Below are 22938 nucleotides of genomic sequence, written 5' to 3'. Positions count from 1 at the left end.
GGAAATGTCCAAGGACTCGCTGAACCAAACCGATCAACATTTTTTTTATTCTCAGAGCGCTAGTGCGGGAGTTGGCAGGGGCGAACAAGACGGTCAAGATCTTGGACGCGATGGAGCGCTACCCGATCATTGTATTATTTCTCTTCTACCTTTTTCATCCAGGTGGTTCGTATGTTTGCCCTTAGTACAATGTTGTAAGAGAAAAAAATAAGTTTTTTAAGAAATAAATGTATACTTTGAATAAACTTTATTTTGTTTGCTAAGCTTAAACATAGAAATTAGTTCAATTTAGGTACCTGGTACAAGAAATTAAATAAATAAAAACATCAAATTGCTTGGTCTGTTTCCGCGTTATGAGCTACGACAGCTCCTGCTCGCAGTATGAAAGGTTCTTTTTAACCGCCCGGCACTCCCTGGATGTCAACTTCGTTCACGTGAATGTTAGCGGATTCGTTTGCTGCTGACCGGTGAAAGCTTCGTGGCGAGGGACGTGACATTGGCCTTAATGTATTATTTTTTGCATTTAATTAATTAAGGAATTAAATTCCTCGCGTTATTGGATATTTGACAGCTCCACACCTGCTTTGAAAACATTGATTTGCCTCGTGTCGCTTTCGTTCGCACAACTGTCAAGTGTTTGTGTTTTGATTAAGTTTCAGGGGGAAAAAATGTCAGCGACGCATTTTCGATGTCGCGGCCACAATTCTTTGGCTTCGACACGCATCTTCCAGTGGAGGATTGGGGAAACGGATACATCGGCGGTACGCCGGATGATTTGGAGTACGACGCTTTGAACGACTCGGGGGATTTGGTCCGGTTTGAGCAGAGGAAGGCGAGGTTGCAGCTGGATCTGAGCGTGTGGATGATGCCAAGCATGCCGAGAAAGCCGAGGCTGCAGCATCTGGTGCCACGTCCGGCGATGCAGCAGCTTCATTCGCAGAGTTCGTTGATGGCGACGATGCAACAGCAGCAGCAACAGCACCATCAGAGGATAGGCGGGGGGACAAGTAAGAAGGGAATTTGTGAACGATGGGAGATTTTTGATTAATTTTATCTTTGTTTTAGATGGTTCGATCTGAATACGAACAAACAGACGGCGCAGCATTCGATGCCCCGCCGCCGGAAGTTCCCAACAGTTTCCCCAATTTCTTCATCTAGGGATGGGAGAGCTACTCGAATTCTAACCAGCAGCACAGGAGGATCAGCAAAATCATCCACTGTTATCATTATCGGCAGCAGGGTCAGAATCGAAATCCGCAGCAGCAAAAAACCGCAAATTGCCAACACCATCATAGCAAGTGAATCGCTCCGGGGAGTACGACGGGACAGCGGGACAACGATGGCTGCTGGGGATTTACAGCTTACTACAAACAACGATTTCTTTTTTTGCGAAAAAAAAATTTCACAATTTTATTATTAGCACTCCAGCATACTATCGACTGTTTATCTGTTGAAGGGAAGATTCTGGGACAGCGGAGTGATGTAATGCTTGTACATTTTATTTGGGATCGGAACCAGGAACGCGACCGTATTTCCGGAACTGTCCGGGCGCATGCCATCTAGTCGGTTTAACCGTGTAGGAACAGTCACCCATCACCTCCACCTCCGTTGGCCGGAGGCTCCTGCCAACGGTCGTTCTCCGACTGACGGTTATCACGAAAATCTCTCGAGGGTCATTGATCCAGTTACTGGTGGTGGTGCTGCTGCGGAACATCATCGTTAAACTGATCACCAGGTTCGCCAACGGCAAGGGTGCCACCACCATTTCCCGGAAACTTATGGGGTGGCAATTGATCCTGAAACGAGTTTCAATTTTGTACACAAAAAAGGAGGTTAACCTGCCGGATTGTGCTATGTTTCAGTTGGTTAGTCAGAAGTTGGTGACACAATCACCTGTTGCAACCAAACGCTCACCTGGGAAGATAGCTCCTGCTTCAGTTGCAGATGCTGATCTGAGTGTCCACCACCGCCATCGCCGTCGTGATTGTTGTCAAAAAAAAAAATCAAACCATCCACATTAACGACCCCCGGGTCTTTTGTGGTCTCTACAAGTTACTGCTCGAACCTAGGAGTCCGAAGGCTTGAATGGGAGAGCACCCAAACCTCTTTCTACTCCAAGGAACCTTCCACCCCAGTGTTTGAACTGACGACCTTCGGATTGCGAGTCCAACCGCCGCCAGCGATTCCACCGGAGCAGGCTTGGTTTGGTGTGTTGTTTGTACTTATGGCATGGAGACGACTCCTACACCTGGAATGACTTAACGGCCTAACAACAACTAAGGCCGGGACCGACGTTTTACTTCCTCATCCGATGGAAGGTTGGAGCAGATGGGAATCGAACCCAGAATCATCCGCTTACAAAGCGGACAGCGTAACCATTCGGCCACGCACTGCTCCGTGATTGTTGTAGCCACCACCTTGTTTATTCTTGCGATCGATGAACCGGCTACCGGTCGCCGCTTCAACTATTGAAGTAATCTCCGCCGCCGGAATGTCCACCGGAGTGATCTCCGCCATAATCGTAGACCGACTATTCGACGACAAAAAAAATACTCCAAAAACAACAATCGTGCGCAATGTCGAACTGTCAAATCAATGTGGTGTTAAAAGAGGTGGCGATGTTTTGATCGTAAACAATCATTAATTTTTCGTTAATTTGTTAATTTCGGCAGTTAATTAATTAATTTATTTAATTTTTTACTATTGTCGCGCCCCTCGCTTCGTGGAATCAGTGGCATCACAACCTGGAAGGATCGGTGCCAACATTCGCCGGGTCGATGGACCATTTCGTCGGCAGGTCAACGGCCTGAATACTGCAGTCATAAACGAGTTCCTGACTGTCGGACTCCTGTATCGCGGCGATGATGATAGACAGTTATGCGGCTAGGAGCTGCACGCGATAGAACTGGGATCAAGGACGGATCGAGGCTATCAGAGTGACCATAGTCCTTCCTTCGGGGTCCATCCCTCAAATGTCGTTGGTCAGCCCAGGTGTTGGTCAGGTGTTTCTCGCTTAAGGCTAGTACGCAGATCGGAAGGTTAGCAATCATGGTGTTTTATCTTTTCGGCGCATTCATACATGCTGTTGATAAGGAAACACCACTAGATCGTCGAAGCCTATGATCAGTAGTGCTGAAAGGATATTACGGTTCTGTTCAGCAACGGAGGGGCAACCATGGGTGATCTCTCATGCTCATGCTCATGCTAAGGCTAGTACGCAGATCGGAAGGAAAGGGGTCAAGATACAGCTTTGCAAACAGCAGAACAAAGGGGAGAGGGAGCGATTTCTTGTGGCTTTTCGTCATCCTCTCTGGCTTGCTTTCGCTGCAGTTGCTGCCCATTTAACATTTTCCTTGACCGGTTCCTTCCGAAGTGCGTATACCGCTTTAAGAACTACTCAATGTAAGAAAAGTACACAAATTTCAACTGCTGTAGAACGTGCCAAGGTTGTATTTTATGAACGCAATCCGATCCCTGCGGATTATACCGCCATCTCGATCAAAGTCATCCTCACCGTTTTCATCGAGACCTCCCCACCAGAACCAGTGGACGCATCTCTCCGGTCACCGATCCGATGTCCCGAAACACGACTACGTGTCGAAGGAGGTCCTCGTCGGACCGGTTCATCACAAGACGACGCAGGACGTTGTTTTTCACATCAGTGCATTATTACGATTCTGAATACTTTTCGGGTCTAGGCCAGCAAGCCTGAAAATGTTGTCCAAGTCTGATACCATCGAGGATGTACATCCACATAACTCCAGAGCTTCTTTGTGCATCTTCGTCGAAAGTTGACCCGTGTAGGCGGGCTCCCGGTTCCCAGTTCTAGAGGTCAGCTCACGCTTTAGTTGATCCAGCTTGTGTTTCTGCGAACGTCTATTCGCGTTCCGTCGCGTGCTCGTCCCAGCTCCGGATCGTAGAACCCTCGGCATTGCCGGCCGTCGTCCGGCAGTTAACACTTTTTGTTCTACACTTCGAAGTTTTGATCGGCGCATTGAACTAAGCCTTGCTGCCTTCCTCGGGTCGTCCACTGGCTTAGATATTCCGGCCGGTTCTTGCCCGTGTTTCCCGATGGCCAATCCTCCGGTCGGTGCTCGTTGTTTCGATGTAGAGGTCGTCCTGCTTATACGACATGCACCGTTCGCCGTCTTTCCACTTCTTGTACTTAAGCGGTTCCAGGTTTCCGGGTTGGCCACGTCGTGGGGAGGGGGGTTATGGCAGGGCGCTTTTGGACCCTTCCTGGTTTCCTGGGACGGCCTGCTGCATGGTGGGTTCTCCGTCAGAAGAGCCATCTTGTTGGCGAGGCCTGATCCTCCAGCGGTTAATGCAAAGACCCGGATTGTATAAAGATTGTTGTTCCTTCGACAGAGGAGGTGACTGCGGACGTGCCGGAGATGTTTTGTTCAAGTCCTGTAAGTAAAATCGTTGTTAAAACCATCTAACTTGTCGAAAAAGGAAAAAAAACTGACGCCGTACAGCTTCTTGACCGCGGCCTTGACGTCGTTCTTGTTGCCCCCCCTTGGTGGCGGTGACCTTCTTGGTGGTTGGGCTTCTTCGTGGCAGCCTTCTTCGTTCCGGTCGCGCCCTTATTCTTAGCAATAGCAGCTCCAGTGGCACCGGGGTTGGTTTCTTGGCGCCGACCGCAGTCTTCTTGGTCTTGGCGTCGGCATCAGCAGCCTTTTCCGCTGTTCCCTTCTTAGCAGCAGAACCCGTCTTGGTCAGTTCGGTCTTGGGGCAGCGGCCAGATTCCAGACCGACAGCAACACCGGACGCCGTATACTTTGCCGGTTGGTCGCTCCGTGGCTCGCTGCTTGACCGGATACAGAAGCCCACTGATCCTTCCACGTTTCCACGAATCACTCAATTTTGGTGCAAGGCACTTCGCCGGAGGGTCGCTTCGTGTACTTCTCCGGCAGTCGCTCCGTGGCCACCAATTCTCCCGCAACCTCAACCTCAAAAGTTTACGATTGGAAAAACACGTTTTTCCAAAACATAAACAAACAAAACGATGTGTCAAAACCAACACTCTGAATTAAATTACACAGATTCGGCTAAACAGAGGGAGCGGGTCTCAAGGTTTTGGAGCGGCTCCGAATCCGCTTCGAAACCCTGAAGTGGCACCCCCCTAGGCCTAAGCTCTTTTAAGGCAGTGCATTTCTTATATTCTAACTACATTCTATGTAATGATTTGGTGATGATGACGAGCGGTTGTGGTAGTTGTTGACTAAGGGCATCTCCAGCGCTGGGGTGCAAATCAAATTTGCACCCGGCTCATGAATACCGAGATCAAATTTGCCACCTTGAAAAAACTCCGTCATCCCCACCGCTAGGGTAGCAAATTTGCCACCGAAACAAGCCCACCGCGGGAGGCAAATATGGGTTTTTATCAATTTTTGCTCTCGTTTACCTTCAAAATCAATAATTATGTGTTGATTCATGCCTAGAAATGCTAAAAGTTTATTAAACTTTTTAATCCTATTGAAAATTTCAAAGAATTTTATTTTTTGAAAATGTCGAAAGTTAAACCATTTGCTACCCGATTTGATTCCCACCAAATTTGCTCTCGAGTTTGCCCCCGAGTCTCCCACCGCGCGTAGCAAAGCAGGTATCAAATTTGATCTCAAGTTCATCTGTAGAAGAAAAATGTGTGTCGGTACCTGTCGGGTACTCATTTTCTGATACCCGACAAGTACCGGCAAGCCGGGGGCAAAGTTTTGAATGCGTGTTTCGGAGATTTTTGTATGTCTTCAGAAATTCAAAAATTAAAAATTCTAAAATTTAATAATTCTAAAATGCGTTAAAAAAGCTTAAAATTTCTTTTTTTTTATATTTTCTTTAAATTTATTTTTGATTTTTTTTATTTATTAAATTTATTTTTGATTTTTTTGGTTCATTATTTTTTTTTCTTAATTACGGCGTTGCAATTTTTTTTGAAGTTTATGTCGCCACCCCTCTTCAAAATTGGCCTGAAAAATCAGGGGAAAAACATATTTATCCAAAAAACTTTCCATGAAAATAGAAGTCTAATCAACTGAAAACAATCTAAAATGTACAGCACCGCAAAATTTTTCGTAAATACAAAGATATTTCGAAAACTAATGATTGCAAAACAACTCAAAAAAAATCAAACCATCCACATTAACGACCCCCGGGTCTTTTGTGGTCTCTATTGCAAGTTTCTGCTCGAACCTAGGAGTCCGAAGGCTTGAATGGGGAGAGCACCCAAACCTCTTTTTACTCCAAGGAACCTTCCACCCCAGTGTTTGAACTGACGACCTTTGTATTGCGAGTCCAACCGCCGCCAGCGATTCCACCGGAGTAGGCTTGGTTTGGTGTGTTGTTTGTACTTATGGCATGGAGACGACTCATACACCTGGAATGACTTAACGGCCTAACAACCAAGGCCGGGACCGACATTTTACTTCCTCATCCGATGGAAGGTTGGAGCAGATGGGAATCGAACCCAGAATCATCCGCTTACTAAGCGGACAGCGTAACCTTTCGGCCACGCACTGCCAAAACAACTAGGCAGATGTAAAATGAAATTTTAAACACTTTTTTCATTAAAATGTCAATACCGTGGCTTGTAATTTCAATTTTTATATTTTTTTGCTTCCCCCCCTCCCTTCGACTTTGGCCAGAGTCGACATAAACATCAGAAAAAAAAATTTGCAGCGCCCTTATTTTTTTTAATTTTTCTTTTATTTTTTTTCGGATTTTTTATTCATCATTTAAAAAAAAAATAAAATATTTTTATTTGTAATTCTCTTATATCTTTTTATTTTTTTATTTAATTTTTTTTAAATTAAAAAAAAATCTTTTTTTCTTATTTTTTTTATTCGTGTTAGATTGTTCTACATTTTTTTTAATTTTTCTTTAACTTCGGGTCGGGTGCAAATTTGATTTGCTTCGATGTTTGCTACCCGCGCTGGAGATGCACTAAGATGAGTGGCGTTTGGCGATGGGCGGTTGCTGGTGGGCGTTGTGCGGCGGGCGTTGTGCGGCGGGCGTTGTGCGGCGGACGTTGTGCGGCGGGCGGTGGTGGCATGAAACGAGATGTAACAGAACATTAGTTTTGATTTCTACACAAAAAGGTGGATTCTCTGCTTCATGTTGATGGTGAGTAACCGTTTGAAGGCGGCGATGGTAGTCGTTTTTTTTGCAGTCAGTTGTCAATGCATTGCACAACTTTTTGAAATCTCCTAGTTGTCGGGATGTGCGAGATGACTCCCTTCTCCTCAGTGCAAAGTTGTGGTGTTGCTTGGCGTCCGTTGAGATCTTGTGGTGCAGCATCATAGTTTGTAGTTCATACAATGTTTTCACCGGAAGGATCGAATCAGTACAATCCGAGTAAAGTTGAATTGTAGGAAACAGCAATGGCTTGCGTGAAATAATTTTCAGGCAGCGATTTTGAAGAACTTGTAAGTCGTGTTGATCCGTTTTACAGGCTGCACCCCAGTTTGCAACTAGGTACTGGATTCTGGAATGTACCAAAGCAAAGTACAGCATTTTCATTTGTCGGTAAGGAATGAACGACGAGATTCTCAAAAATATTCCACACAGAGAGCTGAGTTTGCTCTTGAGGGCCCTTATATGAGCAGTCCAGGACATGGTACTATCAAGAACAAGGACAAGAAAGGGATAACTGGAAACTTCTTCAACAGTCTGTCCGTTTACAATAAGTTGAGGGTGATCTGGAACTCTCCTCCTTGACGAGTGGATTATCATGTATTTGGTTTTAGCAAGGTTAAGGGATAGCACGTTCGTTCTGAAGAAGTTGTTCAGGAGGACGATGTCCGTCGAGTTTTCCCGTTGAGCTGCAGTTTGCCGATGTCATTGATGAAGAGCAAGAACAGTAACGGACCCAAGTTACTCCCTTGGGGCACTCCAACAGTTATGAGCAGGACTGTGAAGTCGGGTCATATTTCAAACGACTCCGACTCCGGCTTTCTGAGATTAGCCGACTCCGGCTCCGGCTTTCAGCTCCAACCGACTCCGATAGGATTATTTAAACACTCTCTAAGTATTAAGTTTTCTCAAGGAAAATTAGTTGGGGGTTGGCCAAAACAAAAGTCGCAGATCCGAAGATCCAGTGCTACCAGACCCGTGCCGACTTCGACGACGGAGAAGCATGCCAGCCGTGCGCCTCCGTAGCACGGTCCCTATCGCACTCACTTCCTGTGTCAGGGCCGATTTTGCGGAACCACTCTACGACGACTACGTAGTCCACACGCATCGCATCTCTGCCCTCGCAACTATCGCTATCCTCCTCCAGATGTTTCCTCAACTCGGTAAGCCTACCCTGATCGTGAACGTCAACCGAACGCAGTTCACGAGAGTCGAATTTTCTTCGAAGGGTGTTTACCACACCGCGACCAGCCGCATGGACAAGTGAAACGAGCGAAGCGTGCCCTCGAGCAAATTTCGGAGGGAAGAAGCACTATCGCAGAAACTTTGGACATCTCTCTGTCGGCGTACCGCTGCGCACCTGCATTGCCTGACTCCAAACTGCACCAGAAGGAATTCTATCGCGTTACCCTCTCGCACATCAACCAACCGCGAAGTCGCTTAAAGGCCGGACCTGCTGCTTCACCATCAACCAAACCGAAAGCGCTCCAGTTGAATGTCCTACTCGGTGAGTGGAAGCTTGCGTCGGTTCCTGAGCTACCACCATTGAGCCCGATGCATTTGACGCCGCGTCCGCCCTCTTCTCTACCTGCGATTCCAGCTGAACCAAACACGCGCGCAACCTGCACCCGATCAGGATCGCTTTTTTTACAAGAACCCGGTGCAACACCATCTCCATTCCCTGCGTCGTCGTCTTCAACGAATTCCTCGCAGCTGGCACTCTTATTCGGCGCACCGACAGCGCTTGCAAGAGCCGACCAGCTGTTTTAAGAGGGGAGATGTTGAGGACAGAACCAATGCGCGGAGTGCTCCCACCTTCCGCACGTCGCTGGCTCACGAGTGGCTGCCAGTCTGTAACTTTGTGACGCAGAGCAGCGCATCGCTGTTTTGTGTAGTCTGTCAAATATTGTTGTATTGTCAAATATTGTAATACGTCGTCCATTCCACTTCCGTCAAGTCAAGAATACACAGTTGTTTTATACTTGTTACTAATAATTGCATTTAATTTAGTAACGTGTGAGCTAATTCCGTGTGCCCATCGTGGGCCTTCACGCGACCTTACGTCCCGCGCACCGGATACGACAAAATGAATGATTTTTCAAGAAAAATAATATTTTTCTGACTGAATAAAAAAATTTCAAACATGTTCAAACTATTATTCCTGATGTCGGTCTTCCCTTGATATTAAAAAAAAATCACACATAAGGTATTGGGGTCCTTTTCGACCCCAAACTTTAAAAAATCGGCAAAAATCTAGTTTTTGACTGATTCCGGTTCTTTAAGTCACAAATGAAAGCATAGAACGTCCCCTTTCCGAAACCGACCTGGAAAACCGGATTTGGCCACTAAGGCCACCGGGAATCAGCTACAACCGAAAAAAGACCTTTTTGAGACCTCAACTTTGACGACCTATATCTCCGGAAAATTTCAACCAATCATGATGCTCCGGGTTACATTCGACAGGTACTTTGACCACAAATATTAATATCAGGGCCAGGTGACCTACTGGTTCCGGAAATCCGGAACATCCGGAAAGTTCCTGTTTTATTGTTTTTCACGTATATGTAATACATCCTGTCCAATCTGGAACCGGTTACGGTGGTCCCTTGGGGACACTTCCGGAATATGAGAAAACCCTATCATCCGACATATTAAACTTCATGAAATTGAAAGATATGTCAATCTACGGTCATTCCGTTGTTCGCTGGCCCATTCTGGCTAAACTAGAAGCGGTTACCGGTAGCCCCTTGGAGGATGATGATGGCCCTCCACTAACCCCCGCCCATGGGATTACATGAAGTTTATTTATCTTGTTAGATATTTTTGTAATTTAACTGTGTTTTTGATTCATTATTTATGTATTCTTTTTCTTGTTTTAAACCATGCGCGTCCATCAAAAAACCTTTATTTCTTTAACATTGCATTGAACAGGGACCATCTGGGTATTGACATTATTTCCCCCCGCCCCATCTCACACACATATGAGTCCATTCAAGGGTTTTACCGCGCCCAGAGTCGCGTTGCTTTTGATCGATTTGTCATATGAGGCCCAGAGACGTTTGTTTTCGTGTACCCAAAGAGACTTGTACCGTTATACGGATGCCGACTGTCATAACGTGCCTCCTTCACAGCAACCCACTAGGGATTTAACAACTTCACAAATTAACATTATTCTTAACGAAACACAAACAATGCCGTTTAAACACATTAAAACTGTCCTCATTTTTTACTTCACTTGGCAAATTGTTGTATAATTTTATGCCCTTATAATATAAAGAGTTCTGTGAAGATGCAAGTGAAAACGAAGCAGCTCTTATTTCATCTGCAAACCGAGTTCTATGTGAATGTATGTCTCGTCCCCTTTATATCCTTTCATTAAAATACTCTGGAGCTTGGCCTTTTGCAATTTTGTGCACCAACATTAATGTCAAAAACGTTACTCTTTGTCTCACTGATAGCCACTGCAGTGTATCCAGCATAACTCGCCTAGGTGTCCTTCTGTTGCACTTGAGAATTAATCTCATCACTTTGTTTTGTAGTTTTTGCAGTCTATTCATTTGTTGTTCATTTGCCAGATACAAAATTGAGGGACAAAAATCGAAGTGGGGAGATATCAACGCTTTGTACAAAAATATTAAGCTCCACTGTGACAATTCCTTCGACAATCTACACAAAACACCAAACTTCTTCGCAATTTTCTTCACTATATGGTCAATATGCTGCTTAAAACTCAGTTTATCATCTATCAAAACGCCAAGGTATTTGATTTCCGTGACTCGTTCTACAACTTCTCCAGAAATGTTCACATCATTCCAATGATCATTCACTGCTTTTTTTTTTTTTTTTTTTTTTTAATTTATATTTATTCAAATTTCTTTTCCATGTACATTCATTCAGTTAAAATATTATTGAGTGTCCAATCACAAACGATGACTTTTCACCTCAATTTTAAATACTAGCAACTTTCATTTATTCATGAAATATTGTAGCTTTCGCTATTCAGTGATTTCAAATGTAGGAGGTCCTACATGTACAAAAGGGAAAAGGGATACCTTAAAACTAACTTATAAACTATATAAAGAGCGGATCAATGCAGCTGAAGACTGCAATGATTTTTGTCGAAATGCATCAATTATCTTATTGGACATAACATCCAAAGTGTCAACTTCGGCTAATTGATGAAGTTCACTGGTGCTGAACCAGGGAGGAAGTTTCAGAATCATTTTCAGAATTTTGTTCTGAATCCTCTGAAGTTTTTTCTTCCTGGTTAAGCAACAGCTTGTCCAGATCGGCACAGCATAAAGCATGGCAGGTCTGAAAATTTGTTTATAAATTAACAGTTTATTCTTGAGACAAAGTCTAGAATTCCTGTTTATAAGTGGATACAAACATTTAATATATTTGTTACATTTAACCTGGATACTTTCAATGTGATCCTTGTAAGTAAGGTTTTTGTCAAAACCAAGTCCAAGATATTTCACTTGATCCTCCCACTTTAAATTTACCTCATTCATCTTTATAATGTGATGACTTTTGGTTTAAGAAAATCAGCCCTTGGTTTGTGAGGAAAATAATAAGTTGAGTTTTGCAGCATTTGGAGTAATTTTCCATTCTTTCAAATAAGAATTGAAAATATCCAAGCTTTTGTAATCTTCTTGTGATGACACGAAGGCTTCTGCCTTTGGCGGAGATGCTTGTGTCATCAGCAAAAAGTGATTTCTGACATCCTGGGGGCAAATCAGGCAAGTCAGAAGTAAAAATATTGTATAAAATTGGACCCAAAATGCTTCCTTGAGGGACGCCAGCACGTACAGGTAGTTGATCAGATTTGCTATTCTGATAACATACCTGCAGAGTACGATCCGTCAAATAATTTTGAATAATTTTCACGATATAAATCGGAAAATTAAACCTTTTCAATTTCGCAATCAAACCTTTATGCCAAACACTGTCAAATGCTTTTTCTATGTCTAGAAGAGCAGCGCCAGTAGAATAGCCCTCAGATTTGTTGCTTCGAATTAAATTTGAAACTCTCAACAACTGATGAGTAGTTGAATGCCCAAGGCGAAATCCAAACTGCTCATCAGCGAAAATTGAATTTTCATTAATGTGCGTCATCATTCTATTAAGAATTATTCTTTCGAATAATTTACTAATAGATGAAAGCAAACTAATGGGCCGATAGCTTGAGGCTTCAGCAGGATTTTTATCCGGTTTCAAAATCGGAATTACTTTGGCATTTTTCCAACTACTGGGAAAATATGCCAAATCAAAACATTTGTTGAAAATTTTGACCAAGCAACTTAAAGTTGCTTCTGGTAATTTTTTAATTAAAATGTAAAAATGCCATCCTCACCAGGGGCTTTCATATTTTTAAATTTTTGATAATAGATTTTATTTCATTCAGATCCGTATTAAAAACTTCATCTGATGAAAATTCTTGTTCAACAATATTCTGAAATTCTATTGAAATTTGATTTTCAATAGGACTCAAAACATTCAAGTTGAAATTATGAGCACTCTCAAACTGCTGAGCAAGTTTTGAGCTTTTTCCCCATTAGTTAATAGAATATTATCACCATCTTTTAAAGAAGGGATGGGTTTTGAGGTTTCTTAAGAACCTTTGAAAGTTTCCAAAAGGTTTGGAATAAGGTTTAATTTGTTCGACATCTCTTGCGAACTTTTCATTTCGCAGGAGAGTGAATCTGTGGTCAATAACCTTTTGCAAATCTTTTGAATTCGCTTCAGTGCAGGATCACGAGAACGTTGATACTGTCTTCGGCGAACATTTTCAGACGAATCAGAAGCTGAAGATCGTCATCAATAATGGGAGAATCAAATTTGACTTGGACTTTAGGAATAGCAATATTCCTAGCATCCAAAATTGCATTAGTTAAAGATTCCAAGGCTGAATCAATATCAGCTTTGGTTTCTAAAACAAAATCATGATTTAAATTATTCTCAATATGATGCTGATACCTGTCCCAATTAGCTTTGTGGTAATTAAACACAGAACTATTGGGTCTGGTAACTGCTTCATGAGAAAGTGAAAAAGTTACTGGAAGATGATCAGAATCAAAATCAGCATGAGTCACTAAAGGACCACAATACTGACTTTGATTTGTCAACACCAAATCAATTGTTGATGGATTTCTAACAGAAGAAAAGCAAGTTGGCCCATTCGGGTATAAAACCGAATAAAGACCAGAAGTGCAATCTCTGAACAGAATTTTACCATTGGAATTTACTTTTGAATTATTCCAAGATTGGTGTTTGGCATTAAAATCACCGATGATCAAAAATCGAGATCTATGCCGAGTAAGTTTATTCAAATCCCCTTTGAAATAATTTTTATTTTCCCCAGTGCATTGGAATGGCAAATATGCAGCTGCAATCATAATTTTCCCAAAAGAAGTTTCAAGTTCAATGCCCAAACTTTCAATAACTTTTAACTTAAAGTCACGTAACGTGCTATAAGTCATACTACGGTGGATAACTATTGCAACTCCACCGCCATTTCGATTCATTCGGTTATTAGTTATAACTTTATAATCTGGATCACTTTTCAAATAAGTGCCAGTTTTTAAAAATGTTTCGGTTATAACAGCAACATGCACGTTATGAACTCGTAAAAGTTGAAAAATTCATTTTCTTTCGCTTTTAAAGAGCGAGCATTAAAATTCATAATATTGATGGAATTACTTAGATCCATGATTAAACTTCAGGGTAAGAACAACATCATTCGCAAATTTTAATCCAATCTGGATTGCTTCCATCATGGATGTAGCATTACTCATTGTTTGAATCAAACCAAACAGTGAGTTTTGCAAAAAGTCATTTTTCAAACGTAACATCGCCGAGATCAGAAGATCCCAAAGCGTTGCCAGCAGAAAAATTTTCAAATGAGATTTGAGGTACCTGCCCAATTTCAGAAAGATTGGTAGAGGATTTAAAATTCGTGGATGAACCCGAAACGACGTTAGCATAAGAAATGCCATTGTTGTTACCTAACTTTTCCACGGTAGGGGTATTTCTAGAATTGTTCGAGTGAGACAGCACGAACGTTTGATTTAAAGATGCAGGTACAACCTGACTTTGAGAAAATTTCGGTTTGGATTTCGGCTGATGCTTAGCACGAGAATCCAAAACCTTTTTCTGATGGGGCAATCCCAGAAATTTGATTTGTGATTTCCACCACAATTTGCACATTTAAATTGGGTGACTTCTTTCACGGGACAATTGTCCTTGTCGTGAGAAGAATCCCCGCAAACCATGCATTTTGGAACCATGGCGCAATGATCAGTACCGTGACCGAATGCCTGGCAACGCCGGCACTGGGTCAGATTCTGGCCATTACCGCCATGTTTCTTAAAATGCTCCCACTTTACCCGTACATGGAACAAAAACTGAACTTTGTCCAAAAGTTTCAAATTGTTGATTTCATTTCTGTTGAAATGAATCAGATAAAATTGTGAAGTCAAACCAAAGCGAGAAATATTCCCGTTTGATTTTTTCTTCATTGGTATTACTTGGGATGGGGCAAAGCCAAGCAACACCTTAAGTTCGTTTTTGATCTCATCCACCGACAAGTCGTTGGAGAGACCTTTCAAGACCGCCTTGAATGGCCGAGCATTCTTGGTCTCATACGTGTAGAAATTGTGTTTGTGGTTTTTCAAATAACCAACAAAAGTTTGGTGATCTTGTAAAGATTCCGTCAACAAGCGACATTCTCCTCTTCGACCAAGCTGGAACGAAACTTTCAAATTGCAAGTTTCCTTGCAATTCTTCAGTTGCGTTCGAAAGCTGGCCAAATCGGAGACGGAAGTCACTACAATTGGCGGAGCCTTTACTCGTTTCTCGACGGCAGAAGGCTCAGTACGAGGAGAAGGTTCCTTGTCATCAGTTTCGGATAAAACACCGAAACTGTTTGTCAATGGAATTGGAGGATTGACCTCACATTCAGAATCAGAATCAGACCTCAGAAGAGGCTGTTTTCTTTTTCTGTTTCCGTTAGCCGGTTTAGCGTTCAAACGCTTCACCGACGTAACGACCAAATCTTCAGAAGATTTGCGTTTACCTTTGTTTTGACGCATTTTGCAAGCAAAGTTCTCTTAAAAAGATGGCTTCGTTTGTAAAATACAACAAAATTTCAGGTGGGGTTAGTCTTGAAAAGACTGTTTAGAATTTTGGAAAATAACTCAGGTAGTCTTTAAAAAGACTGTGAATTTTGTTTTGAAATAACTCTGAGCTTAGGTAGTAAAAAATACCGCAGCTCTAGTGTCCGTTCACCACGAAGGTTCGCAAGACACTGATCATTCACTGCTTTGTTGGCTATTATCATGCACTTTGTTTTCGAGATGTTTAGTTTTAGTTTCTTATGTTTAAGCCAGTTGGACGGATTACACAGATCACAGTTGAGTTTTTGAATAGCAGCAAAAGCATTGTCGGAAGAAATAAATATCACAGTATCGTCAGCAAAAAGGTTTATACCGTAAACTGGGGTCAATCGGGACACATGGGGCGAATTGGGACAGCAGTTTTAACCATGTTAGAGCACAATATTTTGATTTTTCTGGTTGGTTTCGGTTAGAACAGACTCTGGCCAACAATATGTGTACATCCATTTCCAAATTTAAAAGCTTTTGGTGCTCTAAAAACTGCTGTCCCTATTCAGACTGTAGTCCCGATTCACCCCAGATTACGGTATCACAGTATTTGAGCACTCTTTTCAGGTCATTGATGTACAGAATGAACAGGATCGGCCCTAGTACACTGCCTTGTGGGACACCAAATTTGGTTTCTAGCGGACTAGATATCACAGAGTTGAATTTCGTTTTTCGACTTCTAGTTTCCAGGTACGACGAGAACCATTCAAGTGCTTTTTCCTTCAAACCGTACTTGGCGAGGACTTTTACGAGCTTTTCCCGAGATATTGTTTCAAACGCACGTTTTAGGTCGAGAAACACTTGGGGACACTACCGGAATATGAGAGAAACCCTATCATCCGAAAAATCGAAATTCATGAAATTGAAATATATGTCAATTTATGGTCATGCCGTTGTTCGCTGACCCTATCTGGAACTGGTTCCTGGTGGCCCTTTGGGGACTCTTCCGGAATATGAGATAAACCCTATCATCCGACATATCAATCTTCATGAAATTGAAAGATATGTCAATATACGCTCCCAAACTTTCTCTCAATGATCGTCGAGGATGCGTGCGAGGCGGACTACAGCCGGACGTCAGAGCGGCGTCGGGACCGAACGGCCGAAGCCGAAACAAGGAAAAAGCCGCACTGTTCAACCACAGCGTAGCCGAGGAATGTACAGAGCGGCGAGAGCAGAAGGCACAAAAGCTGTGCAGGGTGTGCCAGAGCATGGATTACCGACTGTGGACATGCGAGGACTTCAAGTGCCATCGTCCGACACCGTCTTGGCTATCAACACACGCGCGAAGGAGAAGCAAGCAAAAACAATGTGCGTGTGTGACACCCAGCCACAACAAATCACGCTGGGCAAGTCACCATTGTGAATTTTATTTGTGAAGAAAACGTTTCTCCGAGTTTAGGATTTATTCGAGTAAATTAGAGAAAGTTTTACGTAGTTGAATTTATTGAAAATCACTAGCCGCGATCACCTGTAAGTAGAAAATAAGAAAAATTAGCAGTTGTGAGATGAAAAACTTATACGAAATACTTACCATAGAGTTCACCTGAGAATCCGAGAAGGACCGTGCCGTGGAGTAAAACAGTGTTTCTGCTGCAAAACCTGTAAATAAAAGGGAGAAAAAAGTAAAATTGTTTATCTAAAATTAGAACCACTTACCTGCAGTTTTGCATCTGAATTTGCGCTACCATTCGCCCGTCACTTGGTACAGCCTTGTATTAAAACGATCAAGCGTGAGTTTTTACCTACATTATAAGAATACAAACGTTAATAAAGAAACGAAGGAACGAAGGTCAGGAAGAGGAAGGGGAAGTTGTGAAGGGAAGGAAGACCGATTAAGTAAGTTAGAACAATTAACCTGTAAACAAAAACCTAAAATAAGAATACTTACTTCTAGTTTTGAAGCTGTCACGATACGACTGCTGGACAAAAATTTGGTTCTTTAATAATCACCCGAACAATAGGGTTTATCTCATATTCCGGAAGTGTCCCTAAAGGGCTACCGGTATTCGGTTCCAGATTAGCCAGGATGGGTCAGCAAACAACGGCTTGACCGTAGATTGACATATCTTTCAATTTCATGAAGTTTTATATGTTGGATGATAAGGTTTCTCCACGGGGCAGGACAGTAAAAAAAACAGGACAAACTAGAGTTACTCCGGGAGCAAACGGGAGGAATCGAGAGAAATTGGGAGAAATAAGAGAAATCATGCCATTCTCGTTAGAAATGTCACTTTTGACATCGATGACGTTTCTCTCCGAGTGTTATTTTTTCAATCTGGCACGACGACAAAAAATGTTTGGCTCAAAATGCGGTTCGTTTGTATAAAGGTTGATAAAACTGGACTTTTTTACCCCCAGAGACGTCCCGGAAGAACCTGCAGCAGTAAATTAACCCGCGTGGGTGCCAAGATTTCCAAGAAAACCATGCCTACGGTTCCACCCGGCAGCAAAAACGAGAGTAGTGTGTTGGACTTTGTACAATAAATTGTCCGGCATCGGCTGCTGACCATCAGCCCTGCGGTGGGCCGTCCTGGCCCGTTCCAACGTCAAACCCTTGGCACAGGTTCTGCGGGATTGTCCCTGTTGTCCACCCCAATGTTCCTTTGTTGGTCCTCAGCAGGATCGGTCCCGTCGATCTCTCCGAATTGTTTGAATTGTTAAACCTGGCCGCCGTTATCTCCTGGACCTTCAACATTGACACAAACTTTGGCTTGAAGCTGGTCCGCTGCAGATACCGTATAACCGGCGTGAATGCGGGAGACTCCAGCGCAAACGTTACCAACAAGTGCGCCCAAAGCGGAATACAACCTCGTTAGTTGGTTCAAACCCCCTAAATTCTTGTCGATCGAAACCTCCGTGAACCAGTTCGGCTGCTTGATGCTCAACTGGCAGATTCCCAAAAAAAATCATGCCTACGGGACCTCCGAAATGTGTTAGCGGGTATTGATGAAGAAGACAGTTGGGAAGGCCAACGTGCCCTTTTATTTTAGTGTTCGGCACGGTTCCTGGAATGTTCGTCGGGCTGGCCCGGAAGCAAGCGTTATGCATCCTGTTCATCGACGTAATCGATGCCGAGCTTTGGTGGACAATCCAAGCATGAAACATGCTCAATCATCTGCTGGTATAGATGGACGGGTTTAACACGACCACAGACGTGGTTCTGGCAGCAACTGACTGGGTGGACAATTTTGAGAAGGCACTGCTACGTCCCGGCCGTTTCAATAAATACGGATCAGCATCGTGACCTAGTTGGCACGCGGTCATCAAAAAAGTTCTATCCAAACAGACTGCATCCTGTGCATGCGTTGCGTAATGAGAACGGACATGCACTGCTGTTGGCAACGGAGGTTGGCTCGTTGCTAACTGTCGAGAAGTCCAACCGGAAATGGACCCTGACGATCATTAAACGAACACATTTCCACCGTTACTTCCTCCCGACCTGACGACGAGGAACAAGTGCCCCCAGATAAGCCGTTTGTTTGGGAATTTCGAGCGGTCAATATCGCACAGTTCCGCATCCTGGGTTAACAGCTGAAAAACGCGGGCTGCGGTCGCATTCGGGGTCGGACAATCCTGCCGGTCAACCAACCTGCCGAGGGAGACAATTTTTTGCACAAAACCGTCACAAAATTCTTTACTACCCGAGCAGACGGAAATAACTTGGGAATAACATTTTTTGATATTTGAAAATACTAGGCCAATTACATTTTATGTTATTTATAACAAGATTTGTTATTCGTCGTTATGGTTTTTTTTTGTTATTGGATTGTTATTGTAATAACAGACTAATAACATTTTTAGTTATTCTTCGAACAAATCTTTGTTATTATTTTTTGTTATTTTAACAACTAATCCGATCATCCCAATAACAGTTGGAGTTATTCTTCCATAACAAAAAATGTTATTCCAAAGTTGTTTTGACTTTCAACCAATATCAGACCAATAACAAATTTTGTTATGATAACATAACCTGTTATTAAACCCTTATGCAAAAATGGATTTTTCAGGAAGATTCACTTTCTGTTATTTTAACAGAATTTGTTATTGAAATGGCATGAATTTTGTTATTACCGTCTGTCCGGGATAAGCGAATTCCACAAGGTAGTTTACCTTGGCGCATACTCCATGCGGACACCTGGTTACTTTTTTGGCCGAAATGGACCGCTAAAGACCCACAGGAACAAGGACATCGCATTTTTTTTTTTCTAAAATCAGAAAAGTTTTCCATGCGAAACAACCCGATCCAAATTGTAAATAAACAAAACGTCAATTTCTTGTTTCGCTCTTCTCTCATTTTTGCTCTTTTTCTCAAAGGAACCGGGAAGAAACGGGAGCAATCGGGAGAAATGTAGAGCAACCGAGATAAACTGTCAAAAACAAAATTTCAGAGCAAACGGGAGCAAAGTAGAGGTAAAGGGAGAAACTTGGAGTAATTAGAGCTACTCCCACCGGTAACCGGTTCCAGATTGACCAGAATGGGTCAACGGACAATAGCATGACCATAAATTGACATATATTTAAGTTCCATGAAGTTTGATATGTCGGATTATTGGGTTTATCTCATATTTCGAGAGTGTCCCCAAGGGGCCACCGGTAACCGGTTCCAGATTGGCCAGGATGGATCAGCGAACAATGGAATGACCGTAGCTTGACATATATTTCAATTTCATAAAGTTTGATATGTCGGAAGATAGGGATTCTCTTATATTCCGGAAGTGTCTCCAAGGGGCTACCGGTAACCGGTTCCAGATTAGCCAGGATGGGTCAGCAAACAACGGCATGACCATATATTCCAATTTCATGAAGTTTGATACACTCAAACCCCGGTGGTTTGACACCAACTGTTGTCAAACGAACGGGGTCACTTTTAAGTTTGACACCCCTTTTACACGGAGTTCACACACACTACCAAACGTTTGTTTTGATAGTGTGCGTGAGCGTCGTGTAAAAAGTGACAGTTCGTCACTTTTTAGTTTGACTTTGACCAACCAACGGGGTACAAACTAAAATAGTGTCAAACGAAAAAGTGACCAACCACCGGGAGTTGAGTGTATGTCGGATGATAGGGTTTCTCTCATGTTCCGGAAGTGTTCCCAAAGGGCCACGGGTAACCGGTTCCAGATTGGCCAGTATGGATCAGCGAACAATGGCATTACCAAAGAAGGACATATATTTCAATTTCATTAAGTTTGATATGCAACATGACGGGTTTTCAACAAAAAAAAATCAAGTTGGCCGTTCATCGGGTACCCGGGAACCGGTTCCAGGTTACCCTGAAGTGGCCACTAATACTCCAAAGTGGTTCTGGCAATCGTTTATTGTGTTTTAAGTAAGTTTTATGGATCAATTTCAACAATCATGAGAGTACTGGTATCACATTTACGTAAAAAACAGTAAAACATGAACTTTTCGGATGTTCCGGATTTCCGGAACACGTAGGTCACCTGGCCCTGATATTAACCCTCTACTGCCCAAATTTTTTTTTCAAAAGTATTTATTTTTCCCGTGTTTAGGAGGTCATTTTGAGCAACTTTTGCTCTACGAAAAACTTTACTTCTCTTGTTTTATGTTTTTCTTGTTTCATTTTTAGTATTTTAATTTGCATTTATCTTGTTTAGTTTATGTTTGTTTTTGGTAGTATTTGGCCTACTCTACCACCTAATATAATTACATTTCGCCTATCTAATTTTTTCATGTTTTTACAGTCACTTTTACAATTTTTTGCATGTTATTCACATTTTCTGCTATAGAATCGCACCATCATCATTTAAATTGCAAAAAAATGCGTAGAGGCATAGTCTGGGACACTACAAAAATTACTGCATACTTCTTTTTACTGAAAATATAGGAAATGTTAGGGAAAAACACACCCAAAGATGACCCCCAAAAAATGACATTTTAAAAAACATTGGCAAAGTTACATAAAACAATCTTAATTTCCAACACTGAATTTTTCTAAAATTTTAATAGTTCTTCTTTCCAATGCTTTTTAAAGATCAAAAATCGGTTAGACAATTGTTTTTTGGCGATTTTTTAGATCGAAGCCCGTCTAAAGGCGGGGTTAGGTTGTAGAGGGTTAATATTTGTGGTCAAATTACAGGTAAATACCTGTCGAATGCATCCCGGAGCATCCTGATTGGTTGAAATTTGCCGGAGATACAGGTCATCAAAGTTTTGGTCTCAAAAAGGTCTTTTTTTAGATGTAGCCGATTCACGGTGGCCACATTGACCAAATCCGGTTTTCAAGGTCGGTTTCAGAAAGGGGACGTTCTATGCTTTCATTTGTGGCGAAAAGAACCGAAATCGGTCAAAAACTGGATTTTTGACGCAGGGCTGCGGAGTCGGGTCAAGTTTCAAACGACTCCCACTCCGACTCCGTCTTTTTTGAATAAGCCGACTCCGACTCCGGCTCCGGCTTTCAGCTCCAACCGACTCCGACTCCAACTCCGGCCTAACAACTCTAGCCGACTCCGACTCCGACTCCAGCTTTCAATTAATTGTTGGCTCCGACTCCGACTCCACATATTTCTAAATATTTCAAAAGTTAGTTAACTATTATTTTGAAAACCATGATAAATAGAATTATTTATATACTCTCTAAGTGTCATGTTTTTCTCAAGGAAAGATAGTTCGAATCAAAAAAGGGAAAAAAGTTTCTAGGATATAAGTTTTATACGTTATTGAAACAAAATTCAAAAAATATCTCCAGATTTTATTATCGATGCCAATGCATAAAAAATTTCGATGGTTTTGTTCGAACGCGAATCAGTTCAATACGGAGCGTCGGATCGAGGTGCTTTTTGTTGCGTTGAGTTCGAATAAGCCCAAGTAAGGTTTATACGCTAACTAATTGACACTTTGGCCACTCAGGAACCGATTCCGGTAAATCTGCAGATTGTATGGGAAAAGTTACGTAATGTATACTTACAAATTTTCTTCGTGGAATGGACGCTTAAGGGGTCCTTTTGAAATATACGTGACCTTGAAAATATGTTACCTAGGATTTTTTCAATTTACTTTTAATTTTAAAATTTTCTATATATTTAAAAAGAGGCGCGCAATAAATTTTTAATCTTCACCTTAAACGAAGCTTCATGAACGATCGTGCGCCTCCATCAAAGTATATGCAAAACTTAAAAAACAAAAAACTAAAATCCACCAGTAAAATATTTTCAAGGTCACTGTTATTTCAAAAGAAGCTACCTTTCCAAGAAGATTTTTTTTAGGTGCATTGATTTGCAATGTTTATCACCTTCCACCTTGACGTGGGCGTGGGACATATACATTATGAGAAAATTCTTAACGGTTGAATAACATTTGATAGATAAATTAAAATTTTATCATTTTTGTCATACATTTTATTGGTTCTTTTTCGGTAATTAAATTTTGAGATTTGTTCAATGATAATTTGCAACAATACCAAAATAGTTTGCCGAAGGATAAATAGTTTCAATTTTTCTAGAGAAATAGTAAACATTAAGATAATCGGTTTATTTACCATATTCAATTATTATTTCAAAATCAGTTGCAACTTTGTATGATATTTTTTGTCAGTTTCAAATATTTTTAATGGGACACTTTGATTTTTTTGTATTAAGTTACAAATAGTGATTATTATCGAAGTAAGCCTCGCGTGTGTGAG

The 22938-nt window shown here is 42.0% G+C and overlaps 1 protein-coding gene across 1 annotated transcript; it reads left to right on the top strand.

The window, feature by feature from the left end:
• The first annotated feature begins 653 nt into the window (after positions 1 to 653).
• LOC119770373 lies at positions 654 to 1389 on the top strand. The gene is made up of 2 exons (XM_038265112.1): positions 654 to 1007; positions 1066 to 1389. Exons 1-2 carry the CDS (start codon positions 689 to 691, stop codon positions 1077 to 1079), a joined length of 333 nt encoding a protein of 110 aa, XP_038121040.1. The 5' UTR covers positions 654 to 688; the 3' UTR covers positions 1080 to 1389.
• The last annotated feature ends 21549 nt before the right edge of the window (positions 1390 to 22938 follow it).

Source organism: Culex quinquefasciatus, chromosome 3, assembly GCF_015732765.1.
Source record: "Culex quinquefasciatus strain JHB chromosome 3, VPISU_Cqui_1.0_pri_paternal, whole genome shotgun sequence".
Classification (NCBI taxonomy): domain Eukaryota; kingdom Metazoa; phylum Arthropoda; class Insecta; order Diptera; family Culicidae; genus Culex; species Culex quinquefasciatus.
Note: the sequence above shows the minus strand (reverse complement) of the source record. Positions and strands in the feature narration are given on the sequence as shown.